Raw genomic sequence first — 15,202 nt, forward strand, 5'->3', positions numbered from 1 at the left:
CTTCATATCACAGGAAATAACATCACTGGAATGTTAACTGTGTTACAGTATTTCAAGTTTGTTACAATTACAGTTAAGGAAATTAACATGTAAGAGACAGCAATACAGTAAAAAGATGGCATCTAAAGCAGAAGAGTTTAAGAAAATACTTCTGGAAATCTCAGCAAGAACACTTGCTACTTCTTGACACCTCCCCCCCTCCCCCGATCCCCTTAAAAAGGTGACATTTAAAGTTTTAGAGTAGATAACAATTTAATCAGTCATCTACAGAAGGTAATACTGCATCAACAGATAAAAGGACTGAACCATATGGGTGCCGTATCCAGCTTTTATCAACTGATTCATACTCTCCAGAAAATATCGCTTTCCCCCCCTTGATTAAAATTAAACCACAACTCTTTAAAGTAAGAAAAATAATATTACACTATAAGAACAGATTCATACAGCTGAACAATTCCAGAACTAAAACAAGTTTCAATGAAAAGTCAAAAAAAGATGTAATTGCAATTAATTATTCTCAATTAATAAGGCATATTTGACATCAGGTACACTAATGTATAGCATTATAAATATTCTTCACCCTGTAACAGTTCTTTAAAACCAATACTCAGTGAGAATATAGTATTGCACCAAAAGCTGAAATAAACAGGCTCAATGTATAAAGTGCTGAAACCCTTCCAAAGTTGTGCCGTACTGTAGTTCTGTATTCCTCATGGTTCACGTATCTTGGATACATTAAGAGTTCAGCATGGCCACTTGATTGCAGGCTTCAAAGAAAAGACTGTCTGAGGTAGAAAAAAACTCCTTCAGGTCCTCCGCCACCCTACGGACCACTGAGCTGTGCAAATGGCTCTCTCACAGGAAAGGGCTCCAAAGCTTTCTCTGAGTTCTTCCAGTTGTGAAAGTTTTCCTTGTACCACTCAACTAGTATGAAGAGAGCATTGATGAGTCAAGCTGACCAGAGATAACAGGGAAATTCAAATATTCCACAGATATAACACTAACAACATGTTAATAGTTCCTTATGCAAAATTTTAACCTATAATATTAAAGCCTAGTTTAGATTTTATAAAGTCCTTATGCAAGACTTATTCTAGCATTAAAAAGTAATTCATTCTAGTACCTGATGCTACTTTGTGATTAACCTTTTTTTTAAAAAAACAGGTAAATTTACTACTTAAAACCCAGCCCATTTTACGTAGAATTAATGTGTTAAATTCATTCTCTTTAGCTTCTCATTGACCTATATACCCATTTTCCCCACTTTCCCTCCTCCCATCACTTCTAAGACAATTAATGTAAAAGGCATCAGTCCTACTTGTTTTCTTTATTCCTTCTTTCCACGGCACTTTAGGTCTCCATCCCAGGTTATGCATTTTTTCTGAATTCATTGGGTATCTCAGGTCATTGGTAGGTCTGACGAAGCATAAAATGTACATGGAAAACAAGATTATTAGACTTTTTCATTAATTAGAGATGCATTACCTCACATTGTCTTCAACCCAACATTCGGTATGCTTCAATTTTGCTAATTCCAATCAACATGAACAGATTATACTGTTCATATTCAAAAAATATGTGGCAGCTGAGTGCGGCTACAACAATACAATTCACTCTGTACAGTCAGCTACTTGGAATTGACCTGAATAAATATGAATTAATACCTTATTGGCATAAAAATGAATGCCAAACTCAAACCACTGCCAATGCAATTGTGTAAATCAGTGCATTTGCAACTCTTTAGACACTCTGTGAGCCAGCGCTTCCTAATATCAGCATTCACATTCTTCATCCTGAAAGCCCACAAGTTTTCACATACTTCAGATGTGATATACATAGACTTCCAAAGCATTGTCATTACAGTGCTTCATTAGCTACACAAACTTACTAGTACCGAATATGGAGAATCCCAGGCTGCAAGACTCAACACAGAAAGAGATTCCCTACATTTAAGCATGGCACAAACTTTCGCTTACACAATTTGGCAGTTTGGCAGCCTACTCTAGCATTCCTGCATTCCTGGCACTTGCATACTGAGCAGTTAAGCTACATGTGCAGACACAAACCAGCTACTTACCATCATTATTAAAACATGCTAGTCTCAAGCAGTAGCAGAGCTAATTTTTCTATGGCAAGGAACCCCCATGACCTTTAAGTCACTCATTATAGCATTAAATAATCATTAGTTAGGAATCTTAAGATTCTTTTGCAAGTCCTCAACATTCTTTGAAACATGTATTCCTATGTGGTTAGTTTTCCCAAGCCCATTTATGTTTGAACATTAGCGGTCAGGGCCCAATACACATCTCAGTCTGAATTACACTGAGATCTACTGAACATTCACATCATGTGACCAAAGGCAATTTCTTCAAAGTCCTGCGATACACTCAGATAGGATTCTGAAGAACACTTCCTTTTAAAAACAAAAATTAGTACATTTAAAGACACTGCAGTTGCCATGATAACAATCCAAATGTGAACAGAAAGTGAGAATTCTAAAGGCCATAATACTACTTAACTGCTATCAGCAGATACATCATTTCTAATCACTCTGGAGAAAAAGTATGGTATCTAAAGTAAGCAGAGACTCACTGTTGCTGCAGAAAAGAGATGGAGATAAAAAAAAGAACAGAGCCTGAAATTAAGGATGGAAACACACACACCAGAAGCATATCTATAAAAGCTACCCATTTTTGCCACCGCCCTAACTTTGGCAGCTCAGAGTTTTACATCCACTTTTGAGATAGCAGTTTCAGCTTAAGATAAGGATCTAAAATTAACTACACTCCGTAGGTGCATACTTCTACCTGTAGAGAGTGGGTTTTACCTATAAAGCACATCTAAGTCTGAGCTAGTCATATTAACGTCAAGATACTGCAGCTAAATAAGAGACAATGGGATTTGTCTCACTCAAGTGATGTTTAATACAAAATACTTAATCCACTGTCTAAACTACCCTTAAGATACGATTTAGCTATGGTGTAAAACCTGTCCTCTTCTCACTGCTGAAGTGCGTTCTGGGAAGTCTGAGGAAAGTTTGAAGACAGATTAGCATTACACATTCCCCTTCAAAACATATACTCTGACCTAAAGATCCAAATAATTATAGAAAAACAGGATTTCCATTTAAGTGTTCTGTACAGATCACAGATGTGAAATCCATTAGCCAAAAAAAAAAAAATTGAGCAGAGCAGAAACACTTTCACTAAAAACTATTTGGCAAGAGACCCAGAAACCTTCAGGATAAAACTATCCTGCATGTGCTTTACTATTTTCTTACCTGTCTTTGACATAGTCCATCCAGTGCTCCATTTCAGATTCTGAACTGGTCTTCTTTATCTGTCAAGAACAGAAACAATCACACCCCCCCATCTTGTGCTGTGCTAACATGCATTTTAAAATAGTTGTGGGTTTGTTGTTTTTTTTAACCAATAATTTTTTTTTAACAGACTTAAATCAAAACAAACAGAAATGGTCTTTGGTCTAAGCCGAGTTTTCAAACTACTAAAATTATCTAGAACAATTCCAATACCTCTCCTTCATCCAAGCACTGCCTAACTATTCATAATCAGGTGATTAGATTTTAGTAGTGTCACATTCTCCGACCAAAACTGAAGCAGCCAGCATGAAAAAAACCTACCAAATGGCATTTCATCATTATGCCAGTTATGTCCTGACCAGGACAACCAATGCAGCCGTGCAGTGAATGATAGCCTGTACTGCAAACTCACTTAATACAGCTGCCACAGAAAGGATAGCACGTTTCTGTGCTACACCTATCTTCTAAGACCCACCGCAAGCCTAAACTCTCTCAGAGCTACAAAAGGTTTATAGTAGAATTGCTCATATGCACAATGACAGGCAAAGAGAAGCATCATAACTGTTTACTCACTAAATGGATTAACTCCTTTGCAAGCTGGGCTATGGACATCTCAAAGTTAGTTCCAATGTTATAAATTTCACCTGGCTTCCCCTCCTTCAGGACAGTAAGGAATGCTTCTACTACATCAGCCGCATAAAGGAAATTCCTTTTTTGAAGTCCAGAACCATGAATACAGCTTAAAAACAGGAAGAGGCAAAAAAATTTTATTAATCCTTCAACGGAAGCATTCAATTTATTATACTGTTTTCAGCAGTTTTGCTGTTAGCAGTTACCTGAAAGTACCTTAAGTCGCTGACATGCAAATAACCCTTTAGTGTTTTAAAGAAATCCTAGTATTAAAATAAGCAATTTATAACTTAGGTATGAAATTATCATTTTACAAACTATGCTATGTATTTATAACTGTAATTACAGTTTCATAGCACAAATACCACACACACAAAAAAGCAAATTACATACCATTTTCTGTTCTGTTGCAGCAAAGATATAAACTTTGGAATAACCTAAAGAATTTAACAAAACCACCATTACTCCGCTATTTTAGAAGCTGTTATTCTGCAAAGAACATTGGGCTTCACCAGTAATTATCATTAAGTATATTAAGACCCTTTGCATACTTTTATGTTTTCTTAAGTTTAATCAAAGAACGCATCAAGCATAAAAACTGCAAGGATTCTTTTACCCTGGCGTAAGCAGAGTATCTTTTACACCATATTGTCTTTTCTGAAGTTCACAGGAAATCAAGGTGTCTATGTAGGGATGGGCTTTTGTTTGGGCTTGGGGGTGGGGTGGGGTGGGTATACGGGCATTAAGAGTAGATGCCTCTACTGTGTTATAAAGCTTATCTTTCTGTTAATCCACTACAAATCAGTAGTTACAAATATAACATTTCTACAGAAGAAAATGGTTCCATTGCTTTTCACACACAGAAGTGCACGAGAGTCTAACTAGGGATGTCTATTGCAAACAGTTGAGAACATGGTTTAAGCATCCAGCAAGTTGCAGTAAATCTATAACAGTTAAATTAGTAAGAGAACATAATATAGAATATAAACAGAAATAGAGATTTTCAAGATAAGTAAACACAGATTAAGTGCTGGCGGCTAGGTTGCAGCATATTTACAATGCTACATTCAGCTACAAGCTTAGAGCCATTCATTATGTCCCAGAAACTTCAGAACAGCCAGTCCTGCTATCGAAGTTTTTAAATTGAAGCCAATAGAAAGCTATTCCAATTCTTTTGATTTTGTTACCTTACTAAAATAGCACCAGACATACTAGGTAAAACTAAAGATCCATCTAGCCTAGTATTGTGTTTTTAGCAGTAACTAAAAGTGGATACTTGAGGAAGAATATATATAAGTGAAAAGCAAGTAAATAGTGATACATCCTCTGAATATACTCCCAACATCATGTAACCTGTAGCCAGACATCTCCCAAGCCACAGTTCAATGAAAACATATTTTTTAAACCATTGCTTATTCACCTGCACTAACGTAGCGAAAATAAATTCCTTTGCAAAAAACATGCAACACAAAAAACAATTAAAATTAAAAAATATCTCACTAGAACTGTGAAACATAGCTACATTTTACACAAGCTCCGAACTCCAAGGGCTACGTGTGATTATCGCTATCGTTCCACTAGTGTATTTCCATTCACTAGGAGAGCAGATCTCAGTATTGCCCACAAAGGCAGCTCCCTCTCACTAATAACCATTTTGAATAGTTACGCTGCAAGGTATGTATGGACACACATGCAAAGATCAAGTCGCCTTGCACTATTTCTCACCATCTGTCTGATTGCTATAGTTTCATCCCACCCATTTTTATGTACAGGTTGGAACATCTCTTTCTATACCAGACATATTGCTCTCTCACAGTTTACTTTTTGAAATGTTTACCTTAGTTATTAAACATTCCTAATCACAGCACATGGCATATGAGTTCACGTCATTTGTAGGGGAACCCTGCCAGACACAGGGCAGTTAAATATCTTTTGAAAACTAAAAAAATTACAAAATAAAGTCATTGTAGTAAAATTCATGTAAATAACTAAAAACCTCTAATCGATGTGTTACTGACAACCAAAAAAACCTGTGTTCATTGTGTTGATGGTACAATATGTTAGTGTGAACCAAACTATATAATCACAGGCATGTGTGGACAAATACACTTAGAAGACACTTTTTTCAAAAGTCAGTCCATTCTTATGAGAAAAAAGTAACATTACTACAACCCAAAATTATGGTATACTGAAGCTCAGAGTAAAGCATAGGCTTAACTTACTTTTTCTGGATACTGGTGCGGTCCATAGACATTACTGCTCCGTGTGATAACAACTGGGAACTTAAGAGCAATAAACATGCATGTGATTGCATACGAAAATATATACCAGTAAAAATCTGCAGGCTTCTTGCTGATCAATAAACTGACACACCCCCAGTGCTTATTCAAAAATCTGCAAGCCTTTACAAACATTAATGAATTAAGCTGTCCATATTCTGTCAAATAGGCAAGGGCCTTCAGCCTTCTCAGTCTGGCAGAAACACAACAAGGGACAAACGTTTGTAATCTCTCAGTCTTGCTATGGAACCACCATAGGGCAATACATAGGTATATCTGGTTGACTGAAGACTTGCTTACTACTTCTCGCTCCAAGAAAATGTTTCACAGTCATTAACATCTTATTCAAGCCGGCTTTATGTCCAAAAAAAAATTGCAAAGGACACATCAAGAACAGAAGACTGAAGTATTCAAAATTTTAAAGTTTTTTGCTTAAACAAATCTGAGTAATAGGGGTTTTCTTCCTTCCTTTTTCTTTTTTTTGTTTTTATTATAAGCCTAGTCTTAATACAATTTGAGCTTTGCATATTCTACTTCTGTATAAACAGGTTTTCTTCAAGCTTAACACTTTTTAAATTGCTCATGTTTTCTTTGACCATTTTATCAAAGAAAAACTTTAAACATTACAGTTCAGATGAAAAAAAAAAAAAATTAAAACATTTGACCGCTCCCCACTGTCTTGCAGTATATCTCCACCATTAAGTGGTCGGCATCATCTGACACATCCAAACTACAAGACTAGCAATCAGCAACGAGGTGGCACTGTGTGGACTAATACTGAGTTTTCTCCTATATACCTAATACATACACTGAAGTATGAGCTTCAGAGTTTTTGAAGCTTGCACCAACTTACTTGATACCTTTCCCAGTAAGACTGGACAAAACACTCTGCAGCTGCTTTAGAGGAGGCATAGGGATTTGTTGGACGTTTTGGTGAGGATTCATCAAATTCCTAAAATGAAAAGAAAAATTGGTGTTACTTAATTTCTTTTGCCCAGATAAGTCTTAAAGTTGCAAAAGCTGCAGTTGAGACCAAAATAAAAATCCCTAAATATCCAAGCACACCAGCCTGAAAAAGTCACCCTTCCATTTAGAGCAGAAGACCAATAACAAAAGACAGTCTACTTATCAAACACAGGAAGTAGCCAGAATACCAGCAGCAATATTTTTATACTTCTAGCAGAGTACCTCACAGTAGCAGGTCCTTAGATTTTTACCTTGTAAAATAATCACTGTTGCCACAGGGAGGTTCAATCCTTTCTGGGCTCATACTGCCTCAGAGTGCCACTGCACCACAGACAGCAAACTGACATTTCAGTCCTAAATAAAACTAGTCCATTCTCCCTTTTCTATAAACTTTATTTCTGTAAGAAAAGTAGAATTTAAACCCAAAGCCCTCTGAAGCAAGGCTTCAACAATTCTGACCTGCTCCAGAATAGGCAGCTTCATGTCACTTCCATCAACTTCTTGCTTGACAAAAAAAAAACCACAACACAACACCACCAAACAACCAACCCACTCAATAATGAACTTAAGAAAGAAGGGATTCTGCACTGCCTGAGATGTAATTCATATCATCTTAACATGCGATTAAAAGACTCACTGGCCTTGTCTGACCTTTGCCTCTGAAATTAATTCACCCCGATTTACTCTTTGATCCTCCTCCATCCAAAAAACAAACCTCTCGTCAAGAACTTCTACTATGATTCACAAAAAGAACAAAAAACAGATTAAAGTGCTCTTTTCAAGGCCCAGAGGCAGAAAAAATTTACTTGAGGTCATCTCAGCCAAACCACTGGTCTACGTGCAGGAAAACATCCCTGGGTATGATAGAAGTGTACCAATTGAAGCTGGGTTGAAGGAACTGATAAAGACATTGCATCAATAAGAAAATGCACATGACTTTTCCGAAATACATTATTATTATCTGGGATTATGGCACAAGACTCCTTGGCCATTATTTATGCCCTTAGAAAGACAACCATGCATAATTTGTAATTTAGCCCAGTGAAAAGACATTTCCTGCATTAAGTTCAGGCATAAATTGGCAAGAATCAAAAAGATTTCCAGAGAACAAGAAACATTTGCATATTTCTTCCAGTAATACAGGAACTGTTTCCTGTTAGAATTGTCAGTACTTACAGTTTATTAGTATTTTAGCTAGAGTGTAAAATAGTTCCCTGCCTGTCAAGTTCATGGTCAAGGCAGAGCAGGAAAAAATAAACAAAAGAAAAAAACCCAGCAACATCCTGTCTCATGAACACTCCAAGGCAAAACTGTATAATATATTCCTTTGACAGTATCTCTGAGGAGTATCTGCATATCATTACTGACCCCAATCTCACTGCTTTAGGTGATACACATTCAATATAAAAAAAAAAGCTAAAAAAATTCAGGACAATTTTGATACTTCGCTTTCTAGGAAAAAAAGAAAAACAACAGTGCTTGTTTACAAGTTCCAGTATTGTCAGAAATAACTCAAAAGTCATACATTTACAGAGGTGAAGGAAAGTTAGACTCATCTTGTTTTCACTATTAAAAGCAAGTAAAACTAGAAAAACACTCATGCACTTTCAAACTCACCTCATCAGCGCTACCTCCGTATACTTCATCGGTACTAACATAGACAAACTTTTCCACATTGGCTTCATGTGCAGCTGCAACCAGCACATTAGTGCCATAAACATTCACGTACGTGAATTCCAGGGCATGCCAAAATGAAAGATCTACATTAAAAAGTTCAGACAATTCTGGTTAAATTTAGGCAAGACATGGTTTCCTATTGAACCATAATATTGGAGGCTGCTATACAGACTGGGACTTGGTCACTAGTTCTTTGACTGTCAGATAGCAAGGTCATTATTAAATGAAGACATTTTCCACACTTATTTGAAGACAACAAGAGGCTGGAATCAGGAGTAAAAAGCTTGTTGGCTATGGACAGTTTCATTTGAAATAGCATTATCTATACTTAAGTGGCAGCGTAACTACTTTCCCTCTCCACTGGAAAGGGCCAAGCTCAGCAAGAAACGTACCATTCAAAGACAGTTGTAAGATACAGCAATAGGTACCTATTACTGTTAACTAACTAGCACCTGTTTTAATTCTTAGAATAGTCCCACTGACCTAATGACTTTGTGCATATCAAATCTGACAATTTTGAGAAGTTAAAATTCTTCAAGAATTTCTTCTCATGATGAACGGAACATGGTAGAGATAGCTCTTGTTAACAGTGTTACTGAAGAGTGGTTATTCAAATTAGGCACTTTTAAGTGCAATTCTCTCTTTCCATAATCGAGGCAGGATTCTAAATGGAGCTACGCCTAATCCTTCAGCTTCCACGTTGTGTTTTTTCCTTGGTTGGTACCAATCAAGTAAAAACTTAAGACTATACACAAACTCGTTTTCCATTGTCTTCATGACTCAACCAGTACACTGTCAGTTACATGTGTGTCTAGATGGAATTTAAAAATGTAGTAAAAAAAAAAAAAGAGGGCATTACCGTTTATGCGCAGTGAAAACAGACACAGTCAGATGAAGCACTTTTTAAATTAAGGCTGTGAACCCCTTTAAGTTAAAAGGCCACCAGGCACTGAATCATATAGTTTGTAGAGACAAACTGTATCCTTGTTTTGTGTGAAGGGAAAAGACAAAATATATCTGTATATATTTCAAACAAGTATACTTATGGAAAAAAAATCCCAAAATATGCAACAATGCTTACCTACATGTGTTTGGGCTGCAAAATGAAGGACTATATCTATTTTCTCAGATTTGAAGAGCTGTTTTATAAAATCAGGTTCACAAATATCTCCCTAAACAGGAAGAAAAACAACCATTAACAAATTATTTTTCATAGAAAATAGTAAGCTTTCATTTGTACCAAGTGTCGCATAACAAACCATTACAAAGGAAGAACAGGCTGCGAGTAGCAGTGCCATCTGAGTTTTGGGCAATTCATCTAAAATAATAAATCTAAAATAAGACTAGATATAAATTTCACACTCTGAGCAACAGCCTCATCGAAACTTATTTCGGGATTTATATTACTATTTAACATTAGAAACAGCATCACCCCCAAAACGTACACAAGAGAAGTATAGTGTGTAGCTTGAATGCTGAGGTTGAAATGACAAGTTCCCACAGCAAGTAAGGGAGTTACTGGAGCCTGCCTAATGGGCAGTGACACCTAGTGGCATTATAAAAGGTGAAGTGGATTTCCACTTCGGTGGAAATGGACAGTTGGATGTCTTGCAAGGATTTTGGGGTTTGTTGTTTGTTCTGGTAATTTTTTTTCATTGATACATTTAGAAAAGAGTCAGGCACTGACACACAAGCCATTCTTTAGTTTGAGATAGAAGCACCTGCAGCTTCTTAAAAGGTAAATACAAGCTGAGAAAAAGCTTTTGATATCTATCTGTTGGCTCAACTTAAACAAGACAGTACCTGAGAAAAAGGGGTGTCTTGGGGAGAAAGATTTTTGTATTTGAATAACAAGGCAATGAACTAAAAATAATTCAAATGCACCTATGTTTTAAGAAGTTCTCACGCAATAATTCTGAACAAGGAAGGGCTGTATGTTAAAAACGGGAGGAAGATGAACTGATTTATCTATTTCTCATCCCTAAACAGAACTGAAATACTCCAGTTAATACTTCAGGCTCACACATTATTATGAACAAAATGGTTACAACTGTTTTTTTTAAAACTGAAATTCAAACTTGATACGTCTGTGCTGAGCAACAACAGAAACGGTGATAAAACTGTGTCTTTCATACAGGCCCTTATGAAAATTTTCTAAACTTTTACTCCTCTACCTTCCAAAAGAGGCTACTTTTCTACAGCACCTCTACAGCATTTATCCTTCCTGCGCTCTCTTAAGGCCAGCAATAGTGTTACAGTTTTAATTATAGAGCTTGCCCATCAGAGATTATTTTTTCCAGTACATTTTTTCCTATCAGGGTAAACTGCTTGGCTGCACATCAGCTGCACATAAACTCTGATCAACCTTCCTTCCCCCCAAAAAAAATAAAACAAAAAACCCCACACCAAGAAAACACACCACCAAACTGAGAAGGTGGAATGAATTATACTGTTGTAGGTTTTGTGAGAATATATTCCTATTCTAGATTAGCAGCAGTATAGCTACATCATTCCTTGTTACTATCCCCCCACTTCACATAGATATCTGACTGATTACAGGATGCCTTCTAGAACTCCATGCTACCCCAGCAATTAAATGTTAATATATATACAGGAAACGAGGCTTTTCTACAGCATTCATACATTTCATATAGCATACTGGAAACTGTCAAAAACATTAGGAAAAATAACCAAAACTCCAGTTTGGTCATGCTTAAGCTGCGTACATTTGCTTAGCAGACATCCCCTTTCCCATCATGTAACTTTTATCCCAAAGGCTCAGAGATCACCACTTACTGAAATAAAGGGGTAGGTTCACAAAAATGTAAACATCGATGGGGGTCACCAAACAGGTCAGGACAAGTTCAATTCCCAACGTTGCCTGAATCTAAGAGATATGTTTAACTTAACATCTACTACCTCTGGCAAAGTTGCCCCAAAGTTAGTATTTCAGAAAATTAAGCTGTGCATTTGCCTGACATCCTGCAACCTCAGACAGCCCAGCTAGACAGAGAGACTGGCATCAGTACTGGCTTTCATACAGGGGAAGAACCTCAGCATACAAACCCAGCAGTCAGAATGTTTGTCTGATCAATAAATCTGAATCCATCTCTTGCCTGAAGATATAACTGTGAAAACAGTAAACTAATTTAACTGGCAAAATTTTAAAAAGAAGAGGCATACCTTGAATGTTCCCATAAGACCCTGTTCCAAAACAACTATGAACTACACAGCATCAACAGCAGCAAAAGCAAGAACATAGCCTGATGTCTAGAGCTAACAGAACAAAGAGAGAGCACGTTGCACACCACGGAATATGACAAGTGGCAACGTCTGAAGGTGCAAAATCTAAGATAGAATCAGAGAAGCACAGAGGCGCTGAATCTGAATCCATCTTGTTCATACAACCTATCAAAAGTGAAACAATCATCGCTAAACCCACTCATCGTCATATCAGGCTTTTACAAAATCTGTACCTTTATTATACAATAAAATTATCAATTTTCAAAAGACTACGTGCTGTAAGACCCAAAATGTACTGCTTATTGTCACAGAATATGGGTGAAATACCAAGTATATTAATATGGTAAACAGATCAAATAAATGCTCTTATGTCCATGTGGCTGTCGCATCAATTGGTATATTCCATATACTAACTCATTCTTGACAATGAATTAGTAGAAGTAATTTCAACTTTACCATAAATGAAAGCAGTGGCTTCTAGTTTGGGGAGCTCTGCAGACCACATTATTTTGATAGAAGGCATTAAAAAGAAAAAAAAAAAAAAAAAAAAAATCAGTAAAAAGTCAAGTTTCCTAGAAGAGAAGGCTTTATCACCTGGATAAACTTGTAGTTTTCCTTCTCAGAGACCGTTTCAAGATTCTTCAAGCTTGCACAATAGTCGAGCTAAAGAGAAATACACACACAATATCATTAAGTGGGCTTCATGAAAGTGAATAAGCTAACTGACGTGTAGCCTAATTACTAAAAGTTGGAGAACAAAGTACAAACTTCTTTCAAAAGAAAAGGTATTTTGCAAGCAGACAAGACGAAGCTCTAAAAACACAAAACTGAAAGATATTCTAACTGCAACAATTCTCAAACAGAAGTTTAACATTTCAAAAGCTTCCTTCATTTTGTTCTGCAAATAATTATTTCTGATGAGCACAGGACTGTAAGCATGAACAGCTGGTGATGTTGGGTTTTTTTTTGCATAGGAACAAATGGACAGTCAAACAAAAATTTAATAAATAACAATAATCCATATGAATTTCAACATGCCACAAAAATGATCCAAGGGCTGAAGCATCTCTCCTACAAGGACAGGCTGAGATAGTTGGGGTTGTTCAGCCTGGAGAAGAGAAGGCTGCGGGGAGACCTTATTGAGGCCTTTCAGTACTTAAAGTGGGACTATAGGAAAGATGGGGGCAATCTCTTTAGCAAACCCTATTTGACAGGACAAGGGGTAGTAGTTTTAAGCTAAAGGAGGGTAGATTTAGAATGGATATAATAAAGAAATTTTTTACAGTGAGGGTGGTGAAACACTGGCACGGGTTGCCCAGAGAGGTGGTAAACGCCCCATCCCTAGAGACATTCATGGTGAGGTTGGACAGGGCTCTAAGCAACCTGATCTAGCTGAAGACGACCCTGCTCGCTGCACGGGAGTTGGACTAGATGACCTCTAAAGGTCTTTTCCAACCCAAACCATTCTATGATTATATATATTGCATTAAAAATCCACTTTTCCACATCAAGAAAGAAAAAAAAAAAAGCTACTTACCTTATCTAGATTTATAATCAGATAGTTTGGATAGCTTTTCACAAGAGAGACGACTACATGTGAAGCACTATAGGATAGAACAAAAACATATTTTACAATTATACAGTTAGCTTTGAGGTATCAAAGAGATCACAAGTTACAATTAAGTTTATTTGTAATTTGGGGGGGGGAATTCCATTGGGAAAAGAGGGGGCTGTACTCAACACAGGAGAAAAAAGAAATCACAGATATATTTTAAACTATGACAACATTATTCTGTTGACAATACCCATAACCACACATTGTTAAACCATGAAAAATCAGATTAAAAGTTTATACTATAAGAAAGCCACACTGCTCACAGCCATCTAAAAAAAAATATAAAACCAAACTGTTACATGCTACATTCAATTACCATTCTAAAGTACTTTTATTCTCTTAATTTTATAGATTAAGTGTTTGGGAGACTAAACAGCCAACTCTCCTCTAACTCACAACACTGCCTCTCAACACTCAACTGTCCAACACTGCAGCTAGGCGTCAGAAGAAATGACAGCTTGACTGCCAGGTGGCTTCTCTCTTGCGTACAAGACACTCAGCCTGAGAGTTCAGGTTTGGCAGGGCTTATTCACACCTCCAGCACCCCAAGCCGGGGGGTGCACACAGACATCTAGCCCTCCCACAGCTTCAGACTGAGCACGCTGAGGCGTTCAAGCTTAAAATGGGCTTGAATTTTCTCTGCCTCGAGCAGAGCCCAGAGCGCTGGGGAGCACCGGTGAGAAACATCAGCTGGCTGAAAGCACAGCCACCCCGCTGCCCCACCTCGGCTGGGGCTGAGCGCCCACCGGTGCCGGCCACCGTCAGCACCGGGCACCTCCTCCTCCGCCACGGGCGGAGGACAGCCGGGAGCAGCCCGGAGGGGACAAACCTCCGGCCCCACAGCACGGGAGAGCCGCAAGCAGCCTCCAAGGCGAACCGGGCCCTGCGGGAACACCGGCGTCCACCGCGGCCTGCGCCGGAGCGAAGGAGGCCCGAGCTAGCGGCGGCACCGAACCGGCCCCGGGCAGGCCCAGGCGGCACCGCGGGGCCCCTCCCGCCCCACCCGCGCCCCCGCAAGGGAGGCCGGCGGCCCCCACCCGGACCAGCCCGGCGGAGAGCCGTGGCTGCGGCGAGAGCACCGCGGCGGCCGCTCACATGAAGCCAGCGCCGCCCGTCACCAGTAGCCGCTTCTCGAACACCGGCGGCTCGGCGGGACCCGGCACCCCTGACATCCTCCGCACTTTACGGCGGTAGCCCTCACACCACCACCCTCCTCCTCGCCGTGCGCCGCGACCTCACGGCTGCGCATGCGCAACGCGGCACGGCGTCTGTCGGTCTCCCGGGGGTTTCAGGGCAGGGCCGCAGCGACTGTAACACCCTGCATTTAAAAATACCGCCTTTATCGGTCCATCCGCGCCCGAACAACGGCGCTGGCCGCCTCTGAGGGCGGCAGGCGCGCTGTGCTAAGAGGTCAGCCCTTTACTTCCGCCTTCCGCTGCGACGGTCGCCTTTTACGACGCTGGTTCTCAACTT

At 38.8% G+C, this 15,202-nt stretch overlaps 1 protein-coding gene across 2 annotated transcripts; it reads right to left on the reverse strand.

Annotated features, from left to right (window-relative positions):
- Positions 1–501: 501 nt before the first annotated feature.
- TGDS (TDP-glucose 4,6-dehydratase) lies at positions 502–15,168 on the reverse strand. 2 transcript variants are annotated; one of them, XM_075089638.1, is made up of 12 exons: positions 14,825–15,168; positions 13,652–13,718; positions 12,709–12,777; positions 9,953–10,043; positions 8,812–8,954; positions 7,082–7,180; positions 6,172–6,231; positions 4,343–4,386; positions 3,893–4,058; positions 3,281–3,339; positions 1,319–1,416; positions 502–924 (listed from the first exon to the last, which is right to left on the reverse strand). In XM_075089638.1, the coding sequence occupies exons 1-12, from the start codon at positions 14,899–14,901 to the stop codon at positions 824–826; spliced, it is 1,074 nt and encodes a 357-aa protein (XP_074945739.1). In that variant the 5' UTR covers positions 14,902–15,168; the 3' UTR covers positions 502–823. The 2 variants fall into 2 exon arrangements, with proteins under 2 accessions (XP_074945739.1, XP_074945749.1); XM_075089648.1 differs by having other exon boundaries at positions 12,571–12,777; positions 14,825–14,948.
- Between the last annotated feature and the right edge of the window lie 34 nt (positions 15,169–15,202).

Source organism: Phalacrocorax aristotelis, chromosome 1 (genome assembly GCF_949628215.1).
Source record: "Phalacrocorax aristotelis chromosome 1, bGulAri2.1, whole genome shotgun sequence".
In the NCBI taxonomy this organism is placed as follows: Eukaryota; Metazoa; Chordata; class Aves; order Suliformes; family Phalacrocoracidae; genus Phalacrocorax; species Phalacrocorax aristotelis.

What these genes read in the sequence shown, in the direction of transcription:
- TGDS (XM_075089638.1), bottom strand. Translation starts at nt 14,901, where the DNA reads ATGTCAGGGGTGCCGGGTCCCGCCGAGCCGCCGGTGTTCGAGAAGCGG. An exon ending in TGATTATAAATCTAGATAAG is followed by an intron (nt 12,778 to 13,651) that starts GTAAGTAGCTTT and finishes ATTTCTCTTTAG; the next exon opens with CTCGACTATTGTGCAAGCTT. An exon ending in CGCACCAGTATCCAGAAAAA is followed by an intron (nt 4,387 to 6,171) that starts GTAAGTTAAGCC and finishes TAAATTCTTTAG; the next exon opens with GTTATTCCAAAGTTTATATC.